Genomic DNA, 25618 nt, shown 5'->3' with positions numbered 1-25618 from the left:
CTGTTTGCTGTAAGAGGGACAGCATTACAAAATTGAATGGCTATTGAATAAAAATGTGACTGATGTAAACTCAGCACATACCTTAGGAAGTTCCACATACTGAATGTTTTTACACGAGCTTAAGTCAGAAAATGCACTTGGGTTTGCAACACTGATATCCATCTAAGAGAAAAATAAAATGTAACTTTTAAGTGGCTATATCCAACATTTTGCACCAAAACAAAGTGTGCAAATATTTAAAGTGAGTCTGCTCATTTTTTAGCTTTGCTTAAACTTCTAAAACTCTATTGATGGTAATATTAGACTTACTTCATAGTATAGAAGAATATAAAATGAAACTAAATTGATCACAGCTGTACTAAATTTAGCAATTACTAAAATCTCACTTGTTTTTCTATGGGTTTCCTTTTCTTTTACTGTATTTCCTAAGCAGACAGGCTCCTCCTCTATCCAGAACAATGTTAGTATTTTGGTCAAATAAGAAAAACTAATATTTACTTTACCTCTTGATGTTGAAGTGTCCCTGAAGTACACTGTGAAGCCTCTACTGACTTTGCAGGGCAAACGGCCATCTGATTTACTGCATCCTTGTTTCTGCAATACAGTTAAAGAATGTAGTAAGAAGGCAATAGTACCACCCCTATTTCTTAGGACAAGTTAAGTCTGGTTCTTAATTTCTGGCACTCACAATACAAATATCAAACCAGAAAACTGCAAGACATATTTAACAAGTAGTAAGACTGTCTTCAAAAGCAATGTTACCAAAATTAAAAATAATAAACACTGTGTGAAACTTGAGCACATTAAAAATTAAACTTTTTCAGCCAAACCTTTAAGCAGAATTTACCTTATAAAGATTACTTTAACTTTAGATGGTGCACATTTGATTATTGAGGATGCATTCTGATGAGTCCTTCCATAAAGGATATGGCCATTTATCTAGATAAGGAAAGGTAGCAATTATTTATCAAAATATTTTAATTCCTTACACTTAAACTAATTTTTAAGCCTTAAAAAATTCTGAATCACTGACTAAATAACAACTGTATAAAAAATAAGAGTTATGTTATGTCTGACTTTCACTCCCTTTTTTCAGTAATCACTATAGTTTGACTTCAGACTAACAGTGTCACAGTGCTAAAAATGTCATTCTCTGAGTTATATCGGGTTGACTTGGCACATCATCTATTTTCACTTGCCATTGATCACTTAATGACTGATGAGATGATTAAGCAGGGCTGTGGGAAATTCTAACCATAGCAAATAAATTAATTGCTTATATCCTGCAATGAGATTGCTATTCTTTATTGAATCTCAGGGACTTTGAATCCCTGAGGCAGGCACTTTATACACAGAAGTCTGAACACTGGTACATTTAGTAGAGTTTTAAACTAGATTTGATGAGGAAGAGGGAAGAGGTTGATAATCCAGATTAAGTGCCTCTACACCAATACAGGCAGCATGGGAAACAAGCAAGAGGAACTGAAACCAATTCCTCGATTGCATAATAATGGTGCAATTCAAAGTCTATAATCTAGCTAGACTCATAGAAACCTGGTGGGATGAATCACACAACTGGAACATATCAATCAAGGGCTACAACCTTCTCAGAAGAAAGAGGCTGGGAAGAAGGGGCAGCTTAGGAGCCTGTGGGTAAAAATGAAGGACAGCATCAGTGAGGGACACCATGTGGATGGGGTCCACCACATGTTGCCTAATATCTGTGAGCCTGTTGACTTCTTGCTTCAAATACAGAAATCATCATGCTCACATGCTCTCATCCTGATGGGGGATTTCAACCACCTGCATGTCTGCTGGGAAAGTGGTACAGGTGACTGCAAGCAATCCAGAAAACTCCTTGAGTGCACTGAGTACAACTTCCTAGTCCTGATATTGGACAAACCAAGCAGAGAGGCAGTGTTACTGTACCTGGTGCTCACCAGTGCAGATAAGCTTGTTAGAAAGAGTGAGACTGGAGGCAGCCTCGGCTGTAGTGACTGTGCCCTGGTTAAATCACTGATCTCAAGGAACATGAGCTTAGAAAAAAGGCAGAGTCAGAACTGACCCTTATCTTTAGAATAATGGACTTCCAGCTGTTAAAATAATTAGGGGATGAGATTCCCTCAGAAACTGTCCTTAGGGACAGAGGACCTCACTAGCACTGGTAGTTTTTTGAGGATACTCCATCCCTATGTGTAAGAAATCAAATTAGGCAAGCTGAAAACCAACATGGCTAAACAAGGATCTGCTCCTCAAACTGAGGAGTAAGAAAGAAATGCACAGCCAGTTGGAACTAGGGACAGATGATCTGGGAAGAGTACATGGATGCATGTAGAGATGGGTTTAGGAATACTAAGGCAAAGAAGAAAGAGGCTTTGGCAAGGGATGCAAAGAGTTATCAGAAGGGGTACTATAGATGTAAGGGGTCAGAAAAGAAAGACCAAGGAGAGTGTACCTCCCTGACAATCAAGAATGGACAGCTGGTGACAATGGATATGGAGAAGGGTGAGGACCTCCAAAAAGTTCTTCACTTCTGTCTTCAATGACAGTCTAGCTTCTCACATCTCTCAATTTACTAAACCTCTAGATGGGGGTTGGGAGGAGCATAGTCTCTCCCACTGTAAGCAAAAAGCAAGTTTGAAACCACTTGATGAAACTGAATAGGCACAAGTCAATGGGGTCTGATGATCTGCAATCCAGGTTCCTGAGGGAACTGGCTGATATAGTTGCCAAGGCACTCTCCATCCTACTTAAGAAGTCACAGAGGTCAGGTGAAGTCCTCAGTGACTGGAAAAAAGAAAACATCACTCATGTTTCTTGAAAGTGGAGAAAGGAACTTCCAGGAAACCACACAGACCACTGAACCCCATATCTGTACCTGGGAACATCATGAAGCAGATCCTCATGGAAGCAATGTTAACGCACATAGAAGACAAGGAGATTATCTGAGACAGCCAGCACAGCCAGTGACGTCTACTTAAGCCTATGTAAGGGCTTTGACAAAGTTCCACACAATGTCCCTATCTTCAGATAAGAGAGAGAGAGATTTGAATGGTGGACTATTTGGTGGATAAGAAACTGGCTGGATGGAGGCAGCCATAGAGTTGTGATCAATGGCTGTGTGTCCAGGTGGAGGCTCCTGACAAGTCGGGGCTCTGTCCTGGGACTGTTTAATATCTTTATCAATGAAACAGATAAAGAGATCAAGTACACCCTCAGCAGATTTGCAGATGACATGAAGACGAGTGGTGTAGCTGATACGACATAAAGATGGGATGCCATCTGGAGAGGCCTGGACACAGTTGTCAAGTAGGCCTGTGGGAATCTCATGAGGTGCAACAAGTCCAGTTACCAGGTGCTGCACCTGGGCTGGGGCAATCCAAGATAAGAGTATGGACTGGGAACATTGAGAGCAACTCTGTAGAGAAGGACTTTGGGATTCTTGTGAATGAAAATCTGGACATGACCCAACACTCTAGGCTTACAGCCCAGAAGGCCAATGACATCCTGGGCTGCATCCAAAGAGGTGTGACCAGAAGGTCAAGGAAGCTCTACTCTGCCCTATCTCAAGTACTGCATCCAGTTATGGAGTTCTCAGCACAAGAAAGATGTGGATCTGTCAGAGCAGCTCCACAGGAAGGCCATAAATATGATCAGAGGGCTGGAGTACCTCTCCTGGGAAGACAGGCTGAGAGAGTTGTGGTTGTTTAGCCTGGAGAAGAGAAAATTCTGGGGAGACATTATTGCAGCCTTTCAGAACTTAAAAGGGGCTTACAAAAAAGAGGAAGAGTAACTTTTCACATGGGGTGATAGGGTTATGACAAAGGGCAATGGTTTTAAACTGAAAGAAGAAAGTTTTAGATTAGATGTCAGGAAAAAACTCTACCCAGATGATAGTGAGGCACTGGAATGGGTTACCCAGAGAAGCTGTGGATGCTCCATCCCTGGAAGTGTTCAAGGCCAGACTGAATGGGACCTGAGTAACTTGATCTGGTGGTTGGCAACCCAGGCCATTAAGGAAGACTTGCAAGTAGACAACCCTTAAGGTCCCTTCCAACCCAAGCCATTCTAGACTCCACACTTACTATTTGAACATGTGACCTGGCAATCTTTTTTCTATTTGGCAGAGCAGACTAGTCACTATAACACCTTGAAGCACCTACAATTCAGACAGGAGAGGAGCTATCAGTGTGAATTTGCATGTCACTAAGGCCATTATTTGCTTGTATTTTATTAGTTGCATTTTTTCTTGAAAATAGAAAAACAAAGTGCTGAAGTTAACTCAAGAAAAGAGGAATGACTGAAAAAGGACAGTTTGGACCTACACAAAGGGAAAGTTAGGTAGCACTAACAGAAGCAGAGACACAGGAAAGCAAGAGATGCAAGACACTGTACTGAGGGCTCAGCATAAAACCAATCACCTCCTATGCAGGGTGTGTGCACCAGACATGGTCATAGAAATCCTGAGCCCTGTCATTTACACTGGAGTTCACAACCCAAATGCAGCACTCCCTCCAGTGCATGCCACAGCCTTATGAAAAATACATGGTCAGGCTGCCAAGTGGAGGAATGGGCCTCAATAGCTGATGGACAGCTACTTGGGAATATAGGGAGCAAGCTCAGATGTCTCTTCTCAGAGGTGGTTGAGGCAATTTCTTAGCATTAGTCTGCAAATTTATAATGCAGAGAGTAACCAAGAAATCACAAGACTATAGCTTCAGACAGACATGTGCCAACATGTTTTCTCTTCCACATTGGGATTTTATAAATAGATGCTTCAAGTGAACTGTCTCACAACATTGGAGTCTGCAACAAATTTCCCTCCATGAGACTTGATCCACAGTGCCAAAAATCCCTTAATTTCTTTCCTAGTCTGCAAATTCCAGCCTATATAATTTACTCTCTTAATGTCTCCCTCAAGCTTTTTTTGGATTCACCATTCCCTCTCTGTACCATTTTGTTAGTACATCCTCAAACACTTTCACATATAGCTTTGAAATTACACAAAGCAATTCTGTGAGGGTAATGTTACCTACTACTATCAGAAAGAATGGTAAACGCTATAGTAGAGAATACATCTCCAAGTATCATCAATTGGGCTGTGGGAATATAGAAACATAAATTATGCTCACACATGCACTTGAAATGTTAGTTGCATGTTTAGTGGTTCGGTCACTCCACTCCACTAGAAAACAGCACCCAAAAATATAATGAGTTAGAAGTCCATGATAAAAATAGATCTATTCCTGTTTCCCTAGTTTAATTTCAACTCTCTGTGTTACACAACATAAAAATATTCTGCTACTATCACACTTCTAGTAAACAGGGAAGTAATTAGAAAGTCTAGAGTACTCCACAGATGGATGGACTGGAGGACTTCAATATTTTTTACCATCTGCAAATCACTGCCGTTTCATACGTCTCAGTAACTCAGAAACAGCTGTTGTCCCACATTTCTATTCAACACATCTTCATTCAGAATTGCAGAATCTTACGAGTTGGAAAGGACCCATAAGGATTACTGAGTCCAACTCTAAAGTGAATGGTGCATACAGGGATCTAACCCAAAACTTAGTATAATTATAACCAGGAAAAAATCTGCTACACTTATTTGGCATAGATCAGAAGGAAAATCTTATAGCATAGTGATATGAACTTGGATAAACATGGGATTTCAAAGTCTACAGAAAAACATACATATTTTGGCAAGAATCTGGTATTTGAAGTCAGTACATCTGGGCTTCAGTATAAATTGCAAAAACTCACCTCTAGCAACTCATCTGCAATCTGTAACCTGCCATCTTTTCCAGCTGCTCCATTTGGATCAATTCCCACTATAAAGACACTCATCCTGGATCGGTCTTTGTTACCAGCAAGACTAAGTCCCAGACCTGTCTTTCCTTTTTCCAGTTCAATCATGTGTAGCTCCCCTGGTAGATTTCCATAGCGATGCACTATCTTTTCTAAATGTAAAAGTATGGGTAGCAGAGGTTGGATTTACATTAGAAAGTTTCACAAATTACCTAAAGAGTCAAAATCAGTGCTCAGTGTGCAGTATCTGACAGAAGAATCCCAAAATGGATGATTAAATTTTCAGTGTAAACCAGTAAACCACACCTTCTTTTAAACTAAGCCTTAGGTGATTTATAATAGTATTTCTAGCTTCTTGTTTTCCTTATACCTTCAGAAAATATTATAACTTTTCTTAAAAAAGAATTTACACACAAAAGAAGTAATCTTCTCTCCAGTAACACTTTCTAACAGATACTATCACATTGGTCACTGCCAACAGTTACCTGGAGTACACTGAAATTCTTCAAGTAGTCCTACATAGAATTGGGACCATGGAGAAAAAAAAAAACGATTGCAATGCAATGAAGAAAAAGAAATGAGTTTTATATTTTACTATGTGCATCTGACCAAACACAACTAAAATAGCAACTTAGCACCCAAACCATGACACACATGAGAAAGAAGCAGGACAAATTGCATGCCCCCATGCTGCATCCTGGGTTTCGGTTCAGATTAGGGGTTCTGATAAATGTTAGTTAGCCGGTTCTGTGTACCCCTGTGTACCCCCATGTTCCCCCTGCGGTGGTCCACTCCGGGTCACCTACCATTGGAGCATCCCCATGCCAGTCCTGTAACCACCCCCCTGTTCACTCCTGAGAGTTCTGTGTCTGTTACCCCATCAATACATTCTCTATTCGTCCCAGAACCCTGTACACACCCCTGTCGTGTCCCCATTGGTTGCCGTAGTCTATGTCACTCCCCCATTGCCTGTCCCCATTGGATGAGGGGGGCTTCCACCCCCGTCGGCTCACCCTCTGTAAAACCTCATGAGTCCCTTTGTTCCCCGCCATTTCTGTCCATGCGGGCGCTGGGGGCAGACTATAAAAGCTCTCCAGCCACGCAGGACAGAGTGGACATTCCTTCGCCTCTTTGCCTCATCCCAGCACCAGTTACAGAGTGTGGCCAGCCCCACCCTGTGCGCTGAACGCCACAGCGCCCAGTCCACACGGCACCCCGGTCTGGCCGAGAAACAGCGCCTTTAGCCAGGCTCTCCAGAGCTGCCCGGGACCGGGGAAAGGAACGTGACGCCACACCCCCACACCTGTGTCTTTTACAATGCAATTTTAATACTAAGCATTTCAAATATTATCACAGGAAAAACTTACTCCAGCTGTAACCAAACTCATCCTCCTTTTCCACATCTTCTGGGACTCTGACAGAAGATGACTGTGCAACATCAGAGCTCATTCCTGAAAATGCTGAAGGAGGGGGCAGAGGCAGGTTACAAAGCAAAGTCTTTTCTGGTTCTGTGTCAGACTGACCAAATGCCTGTGGAGAATAAGAAAAATGAAGTGGCTAAGAAGATGCAGGCTCTCTGCAGGGCAAACTAGTACACAAAAATGTCAAAATGGCAATGACTATAGCTTCAAAGTTTCAATACCAAGCAGCTGAAACTCTAAATTAATAACAGTGCACAGAAAGGTGGAGAGATCAAAGACAGAAACAAACACCAGGCAAGGTAAGAAAAAACATCACTCCAAAATGTATCTGGAAGCAAATAATTCACAGTAAAAGCCCAATTCAGTAAAGTTTTATGTGTCACTTTATGTTTCAGAAAAAGCCTCTTATGAAGACTCAAGTGCTTTTGTTTTAATACCAGATTTGTGAAAGATTTATAACCAATTTTACTTTTAAGAGTCATCACATATAATTTCCTAACCATCATATGCTTAGTAAGCCAAATATGAGGAAAGAGAAAGTAAAAAAAAAAAAAAGCAGTGAATTTTCAAAAATACCTACAGGAAAAAAAAAGCAACTGGAATATTAACTAAAAAGACAGTTAAAAACCAAATTTGAACAGATGATAACTGAAGAAATCCATAGTGAGTGGACCTTTTCAGTCTCATCTACTGGTTTCCTACAAGCCACACAGAGAAGATCCAATAAATGTGGATACAGATTAAATCACAAGAGACAGATACTTTTGGTCTTGATGTGCTCTATTCATATTCACACAAAGTTAAGAGGTATAAACGCACAACTACTGAAATATAATGATTAAATGCCCAAATCCACAGCCTTGAAAGCTTCCATTCAAGACTGTTTCCTTGAGGAATATGGACAAACTCTCATAAGGAATTTCACTATGTGAAATTTGTGTAATTTTGCCTTGCTTAAAGTAAACATGTAAGCAAGAAAGCTCTCTCTTAATATCATCATTCTTTAGCTTATGTATGCCCAAGAGACCTTGATATTTGGCAGATCAGCTACTGAAGTAAACAAGAATTTTAAATGAAAACCAAGTTTTTGTAACACTCAAGTTTTCAGGTGTGCTGCCCTAGCTTCATAACCCTATTCTCATCATTTCTGTTCTCACTACCTTCATCAGCAAGTCTGAACACAGTATCTCAGATGGTGCCTTTAGAGGCCAAAATCACTCAGGTAATAATCTCTTCATCAGAGGCAACTGTGAAATGAATAACAACATACACCTCGGAAAACTTTATCAGCTTTCAAATTGAAGGTGTTGAGAAATCTGGGAAGTTACCAGTTTAGTCATTTTGAAATTTAAGAAAGGTTAAATAAAAATTACTTATCTTCACTCTGTAACTCCAAAGATATAAAGATATTGCAAATGCCCTATTTCAGTTCTCTCATTCTGCTTCTGCTTGAAGATTTTCCTTTCATTTAGGAACTTCTTTGAGGAATTTAACTAAGAAGTCACTAGATGTCAAAAGTGTGAGAAGTGACACCGAAGCAAATAATTTATCTAAGACAATGTCATCCTCCTAAGATGATACCTAACATTCCTAAACTGAAGCAACAAAACTCTAGCACAGACATTGTCACCTACTAGAATCAGAGAAGAGTAGAAACACTACCTAGTAACATTAAAACTTATTTTTCATAATCAAAAATTCATGTGTGCACAAAAAGAAAAGTTGGTAATACAACTCCACATTGAGGAGGGGCAAAAGGGAGAGAAATTCTAGAAACACACTTTTTTCAGAGGTCTTCCTAGAGTTTTATTAAAGCTGAATAACATCATGGAAAAATGAGGAAATACAGTGTTGTAGTGGGTTGACCCTGTCTGGAGGCCAGGTGCCCACCAAAGCTGGTGGGCTCCCTTCTTCAGCTGGACAAAGGAGAAAAAAATATGACAAAAGTCACCCCCTATAGCCTCCCCAACTACCATTATCTTGCAACACAAATGCAGTACAAGTGTGAGATCAAACCAAATCAGCAAACCTTAGTTTTTATGTTTTAGAACCAAAATTAACATATTACTTTATAGGTACTGTTTGTAAACAACAGTGTCCAAGAACAGCAAAACCTAAAGGAAACATGACCAAAAAAAGCAACAAAATATTGGTGTAGAGGACCTCTGGAAGATTTGCAAGGTGTGGATGTAGGGCTACATCCTGACAGATTAACACCTATTAACTGCTGCTACCATAATATGATTGACAAAAAAATGGATCTTTTTGTACCAAAAATGTATCTTTTTGTGAATGTGTAACAACACAACTCAATCATTACTGATGTTTAAGGAAATGCTGAAATGAAAGTAAAAGCAAGGGTCCTTTGTAGGAGGGTAAAAACTGTACTACAATGCCATTTAGGGGGATGGGAACATGTCCTGTCTGCAGAACTCAGCTTGACACATTTGAACAGCCAGAAGCAGAAGCCAGTCCCATGAGTTTATACACACATAAGACTTTTGTTCCCTGAATCGGGCAACACACAAAAACCTAAAAGGCTTTAACTCATGAAATACTTTCAGTGTGCCACACCACAGTATTTCATTTAAAACACAAAGCATCCAACAGTTGCTGAACCCACTTAGCTACCAGGGTCACTCTGATCACATCCAAGCAAATACTGAAAAAGGCAGCAAGTCTGGAACTTGAAAAAATGAAGGCACAGGCGGCAGAAGAAGCAGTACTCCAGAAGTTATCACAGGCCATGTACAAATGTACAGCACATAGACAGTAGGACCAGCTGATGGGAATTAAGACAAACCTTGAATGGTGTGGGAGCAAAAGGGTTAGTTGGGGAACAACGGAAGGCAACCCTAATTGGATTCGATACCTCCTACAGTAACAGAAAACAGCAATCCACATGTTATAGCATCTTTGGCAATACACAGTACTATTAACCAATAACTCATTTTCAATTACAGATTCATTTTACTAACTGCAACAACTTTATTAACTTGATTTATAAATGGACAAAAGTATTTAAAGGGTTACTAAGGACCCTGATTCATCAAAGTTCCTCACTACACATGAACCTGAGCTCAGAAAAGGAAAGAGATGACAAAAGGCCATTCTTAAATCAATGCTAAGAAAGGAATTATGCATAAACTACAGGATCATCAGGTTTTCTTTTAAAATGCATGCAATGTTTTTCCAGAAATACTTTTGAAAATATAGAAAATGTAAGTCATCATTTATGCTACATGTCTACTCCCTTTCTTCAGAACTGTAACAAACACAAAAAGAGATTTCAAAACACACATGCAATTATACACCACATATCATATTGTGTTTGTTGCACATTCAATATTTTTGACAATATAGGAAAATAGACAGAGGGCACAATCACTTCCAAGATGTAAAACCAGCTAGAAATTATTTCATTAAATAAAAAATGCATGCATATTAGTATTAAAGTTTTTTTATTAGAGGTTAATGCTGTTCCCATTGTGAATAACATGCAGTAAGTATGCACTAGCCACAAAAAAAAGAGTAACTTTTTTTTATTTCCAAAGTATCCTATTCATGGTGTGTGAAAAGAGTTTTCAAGAAGCAGAGGGAAAATATTTTCATGAAGCATCATAAAAAAAAAGCCGCAAGTTTGTTGGTTTTTTTCATGCAAAAATAAAAGAGAGAGATATCAAAGCTGGAAAGTCATAACCACAAAAATCCAAAAAGAAATACATAGCAGCAGAACACCTTACACTGATGAGAGAGTTACACTTAGGTATTTTAAGAGACATGTCAGGGACTGATCTTATAACTGAAAATCTATTCCTTTGGTAGCTCTGAATAGATCAGCTTTAGTGGTTATGATTAATGGAGCTGGCATTTTTTAACTTCTCTGTAACTCTTCTATGTATATGCACGTCTATGTCTTTAAATTCACTACCTAGAGCTCTCAAGCTCATCAGCACAGCACATAAACTGGTATGAAAGAATTTAAACACAGAGAGACAGCAATGGGAAAGAACCACACGTAGGATGTTTGGTGAGTAAAAAGATAGTGTGTCATCATCCAACCTTAGCAGTGTTGAACTGAGAAGAATCAGCAAATGGGTTAGTGCTGCTGAAGACAGCTGGCCTACTGAAAACACTGTTCTGCAGAAAAGGCAGGGAAGGGCTCTAAAAGGAAAGCATAATAGAAACTAAGCAAAAAAAAAGTTTTAAATGAACCCTTTTCACTCATGAATCAAAACATATTCATTCAGTTGCTTGGGCTAACTGAACAAGGCCCACATTCTGCACTTGCAACAGATATGTGAAACTGGGCAAAATTGTATTTACCCTGTGTTTCTGATGCTCTATCAGCAGAGAGGAAAAGCACCAATCCTCACACTTGTTCTAGACCACAAAGTACATCAAGTGCAGAATTACACTGCCTTTATGTGCTGTGACATTTGAACAATTTTTTCCAAACATATGTGACACTCTTACACATTAATTAATTGAAAAAACTGTGGATTTCTGGGTTAGGATTAACACAAATATCTGTAATAATGCAATAGGTTTAGAATTATTTTGAAAACCACAGATCCTCATTATTTGATTTAACTTCTGTGATAATACACTCACTGTTTATTTTGTAAAATGAGGGCTTAGTAATATTAGGCATCTCTAAGCAGATTTATTATCTAATAATAACTTTCACAGAACACTCTGTATATGAGCATATACATGTGTAACTGCCTGAATTTATAGTTTCTTGCAATGAGATACTCTAGTCTTCCCCTGAAGCAAGGTACTTTCTCATTATCATTTAACAGAAAAAAGAGTTTACACATTTAGACCAGATAAAAGGATATAATTTGACCATTTATGTTCCTTATGTAGTTTTTGTACTGTATTCTATTTTGAGGTCAGAATCTGCTTAATAAGGAGGAAACAGCTCTGATTTCAAATATTATGTTGGAAATATACTGTGTCTACTTAGAAGAAATTTCTACACTGGATGTATCCATCCAGCAATTACCTCTAAATTTAACTGCTGGAAAACAGTATGGACGGGGATGTGAAAACCTTCCAGGATCATTTATAGCAAGAGTAATTTAATCAAAAGTTAAAGTGCTGTTTAAAAAGTTTCTTGAAGTATTTGTTTTGTTAAATACTCCTGAAAATAGTAAACACATCCCTAAACATTTATTTTCAAATACCATGTTGCAAAAAAGTAATTCCATCAGTAGGACAACAAATGTCTTGGCTCTACTGTATCTTCAGCAGTGACAAAGTAATGCTATGACCAAGGTTTATTCACTGTCAAGTCATTCAGAGTCAACAGGCTGTTTCCCTAGATACAAGATTTTCTGCATATGTGATTCCCATTTGATTTTATATTATAAAGAAAGGTTTGTGGAAAGTAAATTGTTACTGTAATCATTCTATTACACTTTACCAATTGCATGTCATGCACATAGAATTTTAAAATGTATTTTGTTGAAATTTTAGGGAATTAAAATAAGCATCACAAACACTTAATATATCAACAGTACAATCCTAGTAAAACAGGAAACAAAGTTTCAGCTACAGTCATTCAAAATCTTGCCTTTTTTATTTTGTCATGATGGCACAGCTCCTAAAATACTAGCCCTAATACTAATCCATGCAACAGCATTGTATTAATATGGACTGACTATTATGATAAAATATGGAGCTTTTGAATTTGCCTGAACAGTTCAGTTTAGCATACTTTTTGCACAGTTTAGGACAAGAAGAGCAAATGCTAAAATAAAGGGAGTTCTCTCTTTAACTATTTTTTAAAATTCAAATCAAAGCCTAAAGTAACAGGATTTTTTCTTTCGGTTGTTTCCTTTTTTCAACTAACTTCCATTCAGAATTTTATCAATGTGTCCAAGATGCTAAGTTATCAGAAACTAGCTAGCATTTCATACAGCATAATGCTGTAACACTACTATGGGACCATAATCATAGTGATATATTGTTTCTTATTCGGAAATACACAGTGGGGTATAGGTATGAAAAACAGACTTGATGGGTAACTCCTCATTATCAAAACTATCACTATCACTATCTTTTCATAGGCCAGTTGCATTATTCAGGCTGTTCTGGAGTACACACAGGCTCTCTCTTAACTACTAAACCTTGCATGAAACAAAATGGAAGAAATTAGCTACCTGTCACTTAAAACTGATTGCCTGGTTAAATACATAGTGGTACCATAATAACTATAGCTTGTGTGTGCAGGCAGCTAGCTACACGGGTGACTGGACAAGAAGGGAAGCAGGATATTCTCTTATAAGATCTTATTATTAAGTACAAATGCAAGTTTCAAAATATGAAAATAATAAACATAGTGCCATTTATGAAGATCACAACATATTGTATAGGTACAGGAAGAGCATTTGTAATGTTTCTGCTTACAGAGAAACAAGAGTTTGTTAGTACAGTCAAGAAATAACCAACAAGCTTAATTTGAAAATAGAGAATGAAGAACTACAATCAAAAATAGCAAAGGAGCATTCTCTAAATAAAAGTAGTGATAAAGTAACGGCATCATTTCCATCCCAAATTGGCCTAAGCATTCAGTAGCAGCAACTCTGTTCACATCACAACAAATACAAAAGCATTACTTCAGTAGTCTGAGTGTCAATAATCAACATTCAACAGAGCCTTTTCATGCAACTTTACCTTAGATGACTGACGATAAAATGGGTTAGTAGTTTTCTGCCCACAGGGAGCAGAAGCTGAAGAAGGGCTATAAAGAGACTCTGGCTGGGGAACAAGAGTTATGAGACAAGTAAATAAACATGCAGATTACACAGACTCTACAATGAGGAAGTTTAGTTTCTAGTGATGCAAGCAACTTATATTAAAGCTCTGTAACTTTTGTCTGCAACGTCCATGCAGCTTAGTGACGGAAAACTTCTGTGTACTTCTAGGTCCTTTCATTAATGTCCACAGAATTTTTTAACAGGTGCTGTATTTCTGCATGCGCTCCTCAGACACGCTGTCAATCTCTAACAGATGGTTTTAGTTAGACTCCTACTCTGCCCCCCAACAAATTATCTTTCTTGAGGCTTTTCAAAATAGTTTGAGGACGGTGTGCTGGAGGGTATTTCCAAATCCAAATCGGTTTCATTCTAAATGGAAATAATACTTAAATCAAATCTTTGTTCCTAAAATAGCTGAGATGGCACTTTCAGGATTAAATATCCCATTCCCAAATACCACCATCTTTAACATTTGCTTCATCTATTACTATGTATTACATCTCTTTTCACATTCTTTATGCTTACCCTTGGTCTGCTTATAATGCTCTGTACCATAAAGACTACAGGATTGCCTGCCTTCCGTATGGCTTCCACAGCTTGTTCATGGCTGGCATCTCTGAGGTCAATTCCATCCACCTGTAATTGGAAGGCCTCATCTTAACATTGCAAGAAGCTACAAGAGTCATGAGTCAGTTCTGAGTTTTGGTTAGGAAACTTTGACTAAAACCTAAGCCCAAACCTCCATTTCTAGTGGACCTTTCTACTGACTTGCCCTGAGGTCCCTCAAAGACAGGTCTGATATTTCCAGGAGTACTGGCAGAACATCAAATAAATATTCCCTTATTCCTCTGTTTTAAAAACGTTTTCCAACATTTTTAGTTCAGACTCTGTAAGATTTCCCACAAGCAATGTAACAGACGAGATATGATAATCCGAAGACAGTAGGAGTGTTTACCAAATACTGCTTCCTGCAAATCCCACCTTAAGAAAAAACTATTACCCAGGACTTTATGAGATTTTAAAACTGAAACTTGTTAGGTGCTGGAGAGCCTTTCATGATTGGGTACTAAGCCAGTACAGTGTACTTTTTTCTTTTGTTTTATCTTCTTTTTTCCGAAAGCAAGACAAGATTAATTTTAGCTACTAGACACTTTCTTCAGAAGCTAAATTTTTAGGTCAGAGGTGAAAAGCTTTCTATCTTCTGGAAGAATGCATGCACACAGGATGGCTAAGGACAAATTTGTGCCTGGTTGTTTTTTTTTTTCATGTCTGTATATGTATGGGTGTGTAAAAGAATTTGTCCTGTTATCCAGGTAAGAACAATGTTAAGGTGAGGTTAGCACCAGTAAAGTATTGTCACAATGACCACAATAAAAGCTAGAAACTAACACAGAAAGGTTATTTGTTAGTGGCAATTCTAGTACACAAATTTATATGACGAGGATTACCCCTACAACTTTTTAATTGTCTAACTCTACCTTAAACTTAATCATCCAATGCAAATAAGAGAGCACAAAAACAATCTGAGAGAAATTCTCAATATACAAGGAACTGAACAAGAACAATAATACTCTCCAACTTCCCATATCTGCAAAACTGTATGCACTGCAGAGATGGAAATTTACATATGCCACAACTTGAGAAATTGAAACCATTCATTCAGAAACAGTCACGTTAACACATTTTGTTTTCACTCACCCATTCCAGTTTCTGCAAGCATCACTGTCAGCGACAACTGCACTCACAAAAATCCAGTTATTCAGATGAAATGGATGTTTTTAACTTTGTGGCCTTAAAGCAAAATTCCACCTCCCAACTTCTTATACACTGCAAACTGTTCCATCCTGTTACAGAAAGTGCTACCTATACTAAGATATTATTTCAAGATCCTCAATATTGATCTTTTAGCAGACAGCAAACTGCAGTTTCAGTACCACCAAGTAAGTCAAGCCCAGTCTGAGCCAGAATCAGGTCCATCATTCTGCCTGTTGTGCTTTCAGCTAATAAATAGTCAGCTAAGGACATCCAGCAGGGTTAAATGGAGGCAGTTGCTATTAGCCTGACACTTGAGACAGGGCAATATCTGACATTGATAGTCATGTCAGGAAGGACCTGTTCCCTTCAGTATGTTCATTCAGCAATATATTTAAGTGACAAAGCAGAAGTGGCTGCATGAGCACAGGACTAGCTAAGTAGAACAGAAATTAAGATAAATCCCACCCTGAAATACCACTGGCTACATTATACTCAGGCATGGGCAAAATGTTCTTGATGTCTCAAGGATCAAACACAGATTTCTTCATGTCAAGAGAAAAAAAAATGTACCTCCCTTAACTCCTGCACAAGATGCATAAAAACTATGTGAATCAATTAAGATTTAAGATGGAAATAATCCTGGTACTCATTGCATGGTCTGCACTGGCTGTTTCTATTGCTACCCAGTGAAAAAGAGCAAAAGGTATGAAAAATCTTTTAGTTTCACCAAACTTAAGCTTTTTCCTACACATTCTGGTTTTCAAATAGGCAAGTCGAACTGCTTGCTTTGTAGACCCCTGCTCACACAGTCAGTCATATGTTTCATGCTGAATATTCAACTTAGCAGGCAGCTGTCTGCACACAAACATCAGCAGATGGTACTACAGTCTGTGTGGCTCAAGTGGTATCAGCTATGGCAATTGCACAGCTGTCAGCCCACCACACATCCATCTCAGTGACTCCTGAGATGCTGGGGGAATTGCAGCAAAAGGCATTCAGATGGTACCTCTACAATCCGATCTCCAGTTTTCAGTGTTCCATTTTTGCCAGCTGGGCTGTCTTCCAGGATGTGTTTGATAAAAATCCCTCTCATCACCTCTCCATTGCTCAGGCGGCTTCCCATCCCTCGTCCTCCAACAATGCTGATGCCCAATGATTTGCTGGGCTCTCTCCAGAGTTCGACCCTTTTGTGATAAAAAAAGGACCAAACAAAATTAAAATTTGTTGTGATTATGACAAAAATGCACACTGAAGACACCTGGATTTGCACAATTATTTTTAAAAATTCTGAAATAACTCCTCCTTGCAAAGTTTTCTCTTTCAGTGGAAGTTTTCTACTGCATTGATCAGAAATGCTGAAATTGAGCCTAGTATCGGTCAGCTTGTTTTGAGTTTTAATAGAAACTTTGAATCTTTCTCTTCATCTTTCTTGACTTGATCCCTATGAGTCAGCTTGGAATAATTAGAGATAAATTACTATAACAATCAAGACACTGCTAGACTGCAGGGATTTAGCCCAATGGCAGTAAAAGTCAATCATTAATCACTCCTGCAATGCACAACGTACATAAGTGCAGCGATTCTGTTGTGTTTTACTCCTTTCAAAATATGTTTCAGAATTTTTGAATTTCAGATGACATTTTGTAACGTGCACTTACTGTAGATCTGCACTTACTTTCTGGGCTGGTTCCAGTTACTGAAAGCTGCATTTTGAAGTTCACTTTCTTCTCCCTCCCCCTCTTCACGTTCTGGAAGCTCTGGAAGTTCCCTGATGATAAACACAAACATGCAATTAATTTCTGAATAATCCACATAATCACTAGATTTTTCTGAAAAATTTCATATATTGAATCACCCTGACAGTATCAGAATTTGTACACCATATTCATGTAAGGAACTTCTTTTTCTGATGTCTTTTAGAATATATATGGTGTTCAGGGATTCCCTGTCCACTTCTTAATTGCAATGAAGTTTCTATCTACAACACAGAACAACAACGTGCAATTTGGAACTACAATCAAATCGAAGTTAAAGGTAATTTATTGTTTTCAAAATGGAAGAAATTACAACAGCAGCACTCAACTAAACTTACTGCTTTTGGAAATGAATTGCAAAAAAACAATTATTAATCACTTAAAAATTTTGGACTGTAACTGCAATGAATTTTTGAAACTGAAGGAAAAGAACGACACAATTTATTCTTTCCAGTTATGTTCTGGAAAGACTATCGATACCAAAGTCTTATGTTGGAAATACTTCAGTATTTGTGCTCATCCATAAATCCAATTGCATGGTATTTAAGAGAAATTTAGGATGAGAAAGAATTCAATCTCCTTTTTGGACAGATCAAACAGACTTGAAAAAATGCTTAAAATTTTGCTAGTCAAAGCAAAAACTGCATTTTTAACAGCTTTTTACTGTAGTGACTGCTGGTCTGAAGAAAATCATCCAACTTTCATCTCTTTTAAAATAAAACTTACATTTTCAAAATGTGCAAGGTATATGGAAAGAGTTACCTTTGAGAGCTATTGGAGAAAGTTGTAACCCTTTTGACTCACCTGACAATATGTGAAGGAAAAGGTTCAAGTGGCACTGTTCCCTCTGTCTGTTGTCCCAGACTGGCCCTGTACTCGTCTAAATTTTCTGCTGGCACATATGTAATACTGCAATAAAATGGGACATGATTAAACTAGCATAGGGAATGCCAGTCCTCCCTTTAGTGGGTGTGAGGTATGGATATGAGGAAGCCACTCAAGACTACTTTCTTGACTTCAAAGCAACAGTGCTGGTATGCTGGGAATAAGCACTTACACAAATCTTTGCGACTTTGCAGCAAGTACACATCTATAGTCAAATTAGGTAGCTGAACAGTACATAATTTTTTGTAATTAAAGTAAATGGTGCTTGAACAGTGGCAGGAATGTAACAAGAGACAATCCAGCTTCAAAACATAGATTCCTCATGCAAAGACAAACATTGAAGGATTTGTGAGGTTTGAGGCACCATTACCACCCTTAATGACTGCTGAAAATGTTTCTGAAAGTTGGCCTGTAGGAGCTTTTGTGCTTTTCTGGGTGGTTTTATATTTATTTTAGATTTCTATGCTTTTAATGAAGAATACATCATGGGTTTGGACATAAAAATGTGTTAGAGCACACCACCTATGCCACAGGGACCAATCCCCTGCTCAACTCCTTCCTCCAGGCCTTCATGCACTTCCAACCAGTTTAGGACAGTCAGACAGTTGTGTTTCATTAAACAAATGAGGTGCAGACTCCACTTGATGTTTTAATGCCAGAAACAGTCCAACAAACTGGGGAGAGTAAAACAAAGAGGGGAAAACAGATTAAGCCCTAAAGGATATTTCTTAAAAAGCTTCCATCTGTGAGGCAAAAGGATACCACAGTATCCTCCATGATATAAGCAGGGCTACTTAGATAGCCCTCTTTTAATGATGCTTTGTGTTCTTAAAAATCTACAGCTTAGCTATCAGACTGAAGTATACCATGAAGTAAGGCTGATGAAAAAAAGGCAGAAAAGAAATCTGTCTTGTCATACATCACATTGTTCAAAGAAAAAAAAAAAATATATTTCCCCATGGAAGGGACAGGGCTAAAGAAAAAATAAAAGGACTTGGCCACTTTAGAAGGATATGTAGGCTGCTGGGAAGACACCCTTTCAAGTCTGAGGCTTTCACATGGAGCTGTCTCCTGTCCATCTTTCCTGACTGATGTCCTCTTTGTCACACCCTGATTGCCACTGATTCCCCCTTCTCAGTAGTTTTCTGCTGAATACATCAAGCATCAGAACAAACACAAATAAAATTTTATATGACTAATACTATCAGTCTAAAACACTCTATCAAAAATTATTTTAAGGGCCACCTTAATTTGTCCATCTGTGTATGTGCTCAAGCATGTTCCCTACCTCCTCTCACATCTACCATTATCTAGAAAAGTGAAAAAAGGGTCAGTAGGAAGGTGTCTAGGCTGCTGAGCAGAACTTCCTAGTTCTTTCAGTGGAAATTCCTAAAACTGTATTATCTAAATTCATATAAATCTCCCTGCATTGGCGTTTTTCAAACACATAAATGGTACTCCACTTGACATAACATATTTTCCTTTTGGAGTGCTGAGAAGTTAACATACACTTGGAAAAAAACTCTCACCACTATGTCACTAACCCTTATCTGCCTTTCCTGAAGGCATTCTAGCACTGCAAAATGCTAAAGATATGCAGCAGCAATTCTGTGAAGACCCAGCAATAAAGCAGCAAAAAGCAAGACAGAAAAGAATTTTGGAGAATAATGACTACTATTTCTCAGCCATCTCCAAGTGTGTTGAGCTACAGCAAAGGACTAGTAACTTGCTTACAAAACTGTCATGGGTCAAATGCTGATGCAGCAGCTTCACCCAACAGGCCCTCAAGAATACCTTGCCTCTACAAAATCTGTAAGACCTGTAAGTTACATTTCAGTGTAAGAAAATGTAACATTCATTCAGTTATATTCATCACTTATAAAAATAAATAGGAGATAATGTAGTTTTCCCTTGACAAAAAGATACAGTAAAGAAACCAGAACTTCTGGCTAGAAGGCCTGGACAATCTCCTTTATGCTAAACTGAAGCTGGAAGCTCTAAGTATGGAAAGGACAATGGCACGGTCCTACAAAGGAAACAGGTTATCCCAGATTCAGACTGAATATATACAGCAGAGTGTGACCTCTGATAGTACAGTGTCCAATATATATCAACTCTTGTCTAGTCCTTTTCTGCAAGGCAAATAATTATGCAGAGTGCCAAGGTCCAATGGCAGCAGTAGTCCTTACCATATGCATGAGCACTAGAGATCAGCTGATTTCAAGAAGGAGGCAAACCATATACACTCCAACTTCTGGGATACCCTATTGTGTATTATATGATTAAATACCTGACATTGTGCTGAATCATTAAAAAGGTATGACTCAAAAGATGCTCTCAAAGAGTTTAAATGCTACTTAGAAACGTCTCCGAAAAGCTGCCTTAGCTTCCCTTTCTGTGTACAGCACTGGAATTATAAAGAAAAGAGGTTTGTTTTACCATTTTTATAAAATGCACCTAAAATTGAACAACTGAATTACCTAATTGACTTCCACAGATGGAATAAAATTGAGATAATCTCACTGGGAGCTGTTACATTTTAGTTCTTTGGAAAAAATACATTTATTGTATTCTAGGGCTTAACTATAATTCTAGTAGCCTAGTATAAAGCACTTGAACATTCAGTATGTTTTTAACTGTTCATTCTTATCTACACGTTCATTCTTACCTAGGTTTCTGTAATGCTTCAGTTGTTTCACAAACATAAACCAGAACATTCGCATTTTGCAAAAAAAAAAATAAAAAAAAAAATACAAAAACCCCCAAATTACATGGATGAAATACATGAAAAGTTATATTCTGCGAAGAGGTCATCTTTGTATGTCACTTATGATTTCTAAGTCCAGTTAACTGCAAAGGTTTCCCTAACTGCCCTTATTACCTGTATTACTGATGTGACTGTCTTCCTACTCTCTGTTCTGCATGATATTATTAAAACGAAAGAGTATTTTCCCTGCTTAGTGCTCATGGGCAGACACCTCACAGTTATCAAATCCATCACTTGCTGGATTGCTGCTGGAGCTCACTTGGAGGTCAAAGTGAGGTCTGAGGACATTCAGCATCATCCTGAACAATTCAGCTTGTGGCTGGGATGATGAGGGGCACAGAACAAGAAGTGTTTTTGGCTCCTCTGGCCAACTCTGTTGAACTTTGTGCTGTAAAGCAGAAATAAAACCCCACCACTGCACCAGTTCATCTGCAAAACAGACTGGTAATGTCTTAATACAGCTACAGGGAAGACAGTAAGAGAAACACGGGCCAGAAAGCAGATATGAAGGCAGAGAAAACAAAATAAATAAATGTATGCTCCACTTCTGTGTTATATTTCTTCACTGCAAGAGAAATTAAAGTTCAACAATTTCAAAGGAGAGTATGTGCATGGTTTAACCATCTTCCTCTCTTTTGTAGCTGTACAGCTTGAAAGAAAAGTGTTCTGGTTTTCTTTCGTAAGAGCTATCACCACTTCTCCTACCCCCAGAAATAAGCACTAGCAACTAAAGCAGTGACAATGGAAACACCAATGGTTTTACATATGAAAGTATCTTGTAAACACAACATTGCATGCAGTATAGAGGAACATTTATCACATGCTTGACTGAACAGCCACACAAAACCTTGAAACACCAACAAATAAATTACAAAGTATGGAAAATGCTTAGGACAAATTACTGTAATTAACATTTAAGGTTCAATTCAAACCTTTGCATATATGAAGGAAGTAAAATGTAAGTGCCACAGAAAATATGACACTGAGATTAATCCAGATATCAGTACATTGTACTCATGCCAATTCTAGAAGTGAAACTTGTACACTTACACACAACATGCACATGTGCTCTGAGCATATCTTGGGTGGCTGTCATAGATTAAATTAAAAAATATTAGCAATAATTTTTTTAGAATAGAGGTGTTTTCATTCCAGACTTAGAAAGCATGCTCAAATCTTCAAGTTTAAAGCCACATATAAATGTATAATACAATTATACACACACAGTTGTATCTTTCTTATTTAAAAAATATATACACATCCACATGTGAGCCACATGTGCATGTACACACTAATATACATGAGAAGAAAGAAAATATGTACCTATATCTGGATATATCCCTGACATTACTATTGATGTCATTAAAGCATGGAATGATTTTACAGACAAGTTGCAACACAGCCATAATGAGTTTCTGAATTGCCAATACTCACACATAACACAGGGCCTGATCATCAGCAGGTGCTGGAGAAGATCTAGAACGTGAAGCATACGATGCAGCATCTTTTTACAATGTTGTTAATTAATATCAATGTCTCATGCTGAATGTGAGAGGCATACTTATGTATGTAGAAGTGAGAGCTGTTTTTTTTTTTTCTTCCTTTCCTTTTTTTGTCCTGTTCCACCTCCACTTCATCTACATCTAACCCAGAAAACATCTGCTCTTTATTATTGTCTATAGCAGTGATTATTAAGAGGCATGGAAAATGGAATTGCAATCTCTCTCATTTCTTGATCAGGAATTCATCCCCCCATTCAGTCAGGTGAATTCTAATTCAGCTTTATAATTATCTGACAGATGTTACAAGCAGCTGCTGCTGAGTACAAAACATTGGCTTTATTATGGAAATATAAGAACTTCTGGCAAGGTAGAGTGAGAAGTGAAACAGAGTGCATTCAGTAAGGCCACACATCTGGTTTTCTACACACAGAGGGGAAAAACTCAGGCTGCTTGTTCTTCAACTATTCAAAATCAAATATCCTTCAACAGAATTAAAGAATGACTTTACATGACCAGTAAGAACAGCTTTGTGTTTTCTCTGCAAATACTATTTGAAATACAGCTTTGGAAGCAAAATATTTTTGCTTAATCACTTTTTTGGGGCACCCTGCTACCCAAAAAACGCTCAGTCTAAAAGTTAAAGGGTAAAATTTGCAGTGGGGACTAAGATGGTCACGTCTGGGTGCTAGCATACCCTTGTTTTCCAAGGAAGATACCAAAGAGATTAAACTTAAATCTTTGAAATGATGGCCCTTAAATCAAAAATGCTGCAAGGTGATGCACCACATTAGCTCTGAATTGACAAATATGGGAGGGGAACAGGGGAGAGGGGTGTGTATCCTTCTTAGCAAACATAAAGAACTATCTTAACATGAAGCTCTTCATCTCCAAATTTCTGATTTGGGGTGTTACCCACATGTTTGTATAATAATATTTTTCTGGGATCCTGTACTGCTCCTTCAAGTTAAAAATTAAACAAAAGTTTGATTATGCTGAATGGTGCTACAGTAAAACTATATAGTCACGAAAATACTGTCATTTTTCTTGCAAGACTCCTTTAGAAGCTATTGACAGATTTAGTCTTTCTGATACCAGTATCTTTCAGAAATGGGATGCATTTTTCTCTGGAAAATCTGAACACCTAAGGCAATATTTTAGTATTTCCAACATAACTGCAAGAGAATAAGACTACAAAACAAAACTTGTAGTCACACAACATAAAACAGAGCAGCTATAAAAGCATAAACACAAACAGTGAACACACCTGTATTTGATTATGAACTACAGTACTAAAAAAAGACTCTTCATAGAAGAATAGTGCTGCAGCATTTGTATCTCTAAGCAGATACACACACGTGCATGTGCATACAACCAACTTCAATCGTGACAGTCAAGAGTTGTAGTCTCTACAGTAATAATCAATGTCACATTTTATCAACACTGACTCGCTTATATTCCTGAGAGCAATACAATAATGTAATTCATTATATGAGCAATAATGTAATTCATTATAAAGCCCTTTATTTAAACAGGCTTACATTAAATCATAATCTTAAATGTATGACAGCTATGGGGCAGGCAAGCAAACCTAATAGCCATAGTGAAGGTACTTTGTCCACCTGTTTCCAAAACACTAGGTATCTTCCAAGCTAGAATACTTCTGGAGGAGTATGGAATGCCCTGCTGTCCATTCTGAACTCAATTTTAACCTCAGCTACACTCACAACCACACTGGGACTGGACTGATTCTTTCAAGTAGAGGCTTCTATTACCAACAACTCCATTAACCCGTTTCCATATCTGACCCAATCAATGTTACCACAGGCTAAACAGAGAAAACAGTTACTAGGTTTTGAAGCTGTAAACCCAGCATTAGTGTGCCTACAGTTCCACTCACATCTCCAGGATCAGCCTCATTTCCAGACGGTTCTTGTGGGCCAAGTTAATTCCTCAACCACAGCAACTAGAAAGAATTGTACTTTAAGGCAGTTAAAATTTTGTAAATTTTGTCAATTTGAGAAGAAGAAACTTTCCCCTCAAGTGGGCTTCTCAAAAATTGTATTAATTACTACCAAGAGCAGACAGTTATGTGCAAGAGCAACAGCTCATTCATATGTACTAATAAAAAATAGGAAGTGACTACAAAAAACAGTGTTTCTATTGTTTGTCATAGACATACTGAAATGTTTTGAGCATTAATTTTCTGTATTAACATCATATTTCATACTTTCTGTCTGGCACCCAAAACCAAAACCCCTGAAAAAAAATTAGATGAAATTACTTGTGCAATGGCCAGGACAGTCTACCTTCAAGAACCACAAACATCTTGAGAAAATTGTAACTTTCCTTAGAAGAGTCATACTATAAATGCAAAATTCTGTCTAATCCTCTTCTTTCAATAAAGCTAGGCAGGACAGTAATAATGATGATACTCATGACAGTGATTTCTAAGAATATCTGAAGCCTCTCACACAAGTGATCTCATCTTTGAAATCCATGGAAATGTAATCTGAATGTGAATTATCCATCTGACACTGCAACTTAAAGGTAAATTGATGTGTAATAACAAAATTTTCATGTAAAATACTTGCATAAATAAAAAAAAAAATTGATTATCAGCTTTCTCCCACCATAATTCATCATCTAGTTTTACCTACTTTATGTCTGGTCCAATGAGAGAATGTCGTCTCAGCATAGCCCGGGCTTGTGCATTGGTTAAGTTAGTGGTCGACTCTTCATTAATGGATAGGATGCAGTCCCCCACACCAATCCGTCCATCACGACTTATTGAGCCTCCATGGATGACACTGCGAACTATCATTCCCAAACCATCTTTATTGGAACTTACTGTCATCCCTATAAAAAAAGCACATGAAACAGTTAATGTCTTTAAGCCACAGCTCTGGGTGCAAAGATAAAGAAATGGGGCACAGGGAAAGGAAAAGTCAGTCAACCA

General features: G+C 38.0%; 1 protein-coding gene across 5 annotated transcripts in view; it reads right to left on the bottom strand.

Annotated features, from left to right (window-relative positions):
- Nucleotides 1-25618, bottom strand: part of MPDZ (multiple PDZ domain crumbs cell polarity complex component) — a 94910-nt gene that overhangs the window by 17222 nt on the left and 52070 nt on the right. For 3 of the 5 annotated variants that reach the window (XM_054002996.1, XM_054002997.1, XM_054003001.1), the window contains 12 exons: nucleotides 25320-25518; nucleotides 22595-22636; nucleotides 18313-18417; nucleotides 17430-17522; nucleotides 16761-16938; nucleotides 14525-14635; nucleotides 13917-14000; nucleotides 7179-7341; nucleotides 5767-5963; nucleotides 848-939; nucleotides 504-594; nucleotides 82-162 (listed from right to left, as the gene is read on the bottom strand). In XM_054002996.1, coding sequence (XP_053858971.1) covers nucleotides 82-162; nucleotides 504-594; nucleotides 848-939; nucleotides 5767-5963; nucleotides 7179-7341; nucleotides 13917-14000; nucleotides 14525-14635; nucleotides 16761-16938; nucleotides 17430-17522; nucleotides 18313-18417; nucleotides 22595-22636; nucleotides 25320-25518 — 1436 coding nt within the window. The remainder of the gene's footprint in view (nucleotides 1-81; nucleotides 163-503; nucleotides 595-847; nucleotides 940-5766; nucleotides 5964-7178; nucleotides 7342-13916; nucleotides 14001-14524; nucleotides 14636-16760; nucleotides 16939-17429; nucleotides 17523-18312; nucleotides 18418-22594; nucleotides 22637-25319; nucleotides 25519-25618) is intronic. The other 2 variants (XM_054002998.1, XM_054002999.1) reach the window with 2 other exon arrangements.

The sequence above is a fragment of the Vidua macroura genome, chromosome Z (assembly GCF_024509145.1).
Source record: "Vidua macroura isolate BioBank_ID:100142 chromosome Z, ASM2450914v1, whole genome shotgun sequence".
NCBI lineage: Eukaryota > Metazoa > Chordata > Aves > Passeriformes > Viduidae > Vidua > Vidua macroura.
The sequence above is the reverse complement of the archived record's forward strand: the minus strand, read 5'-3'. Positions and strand labels throughout refer to the sequence as shown.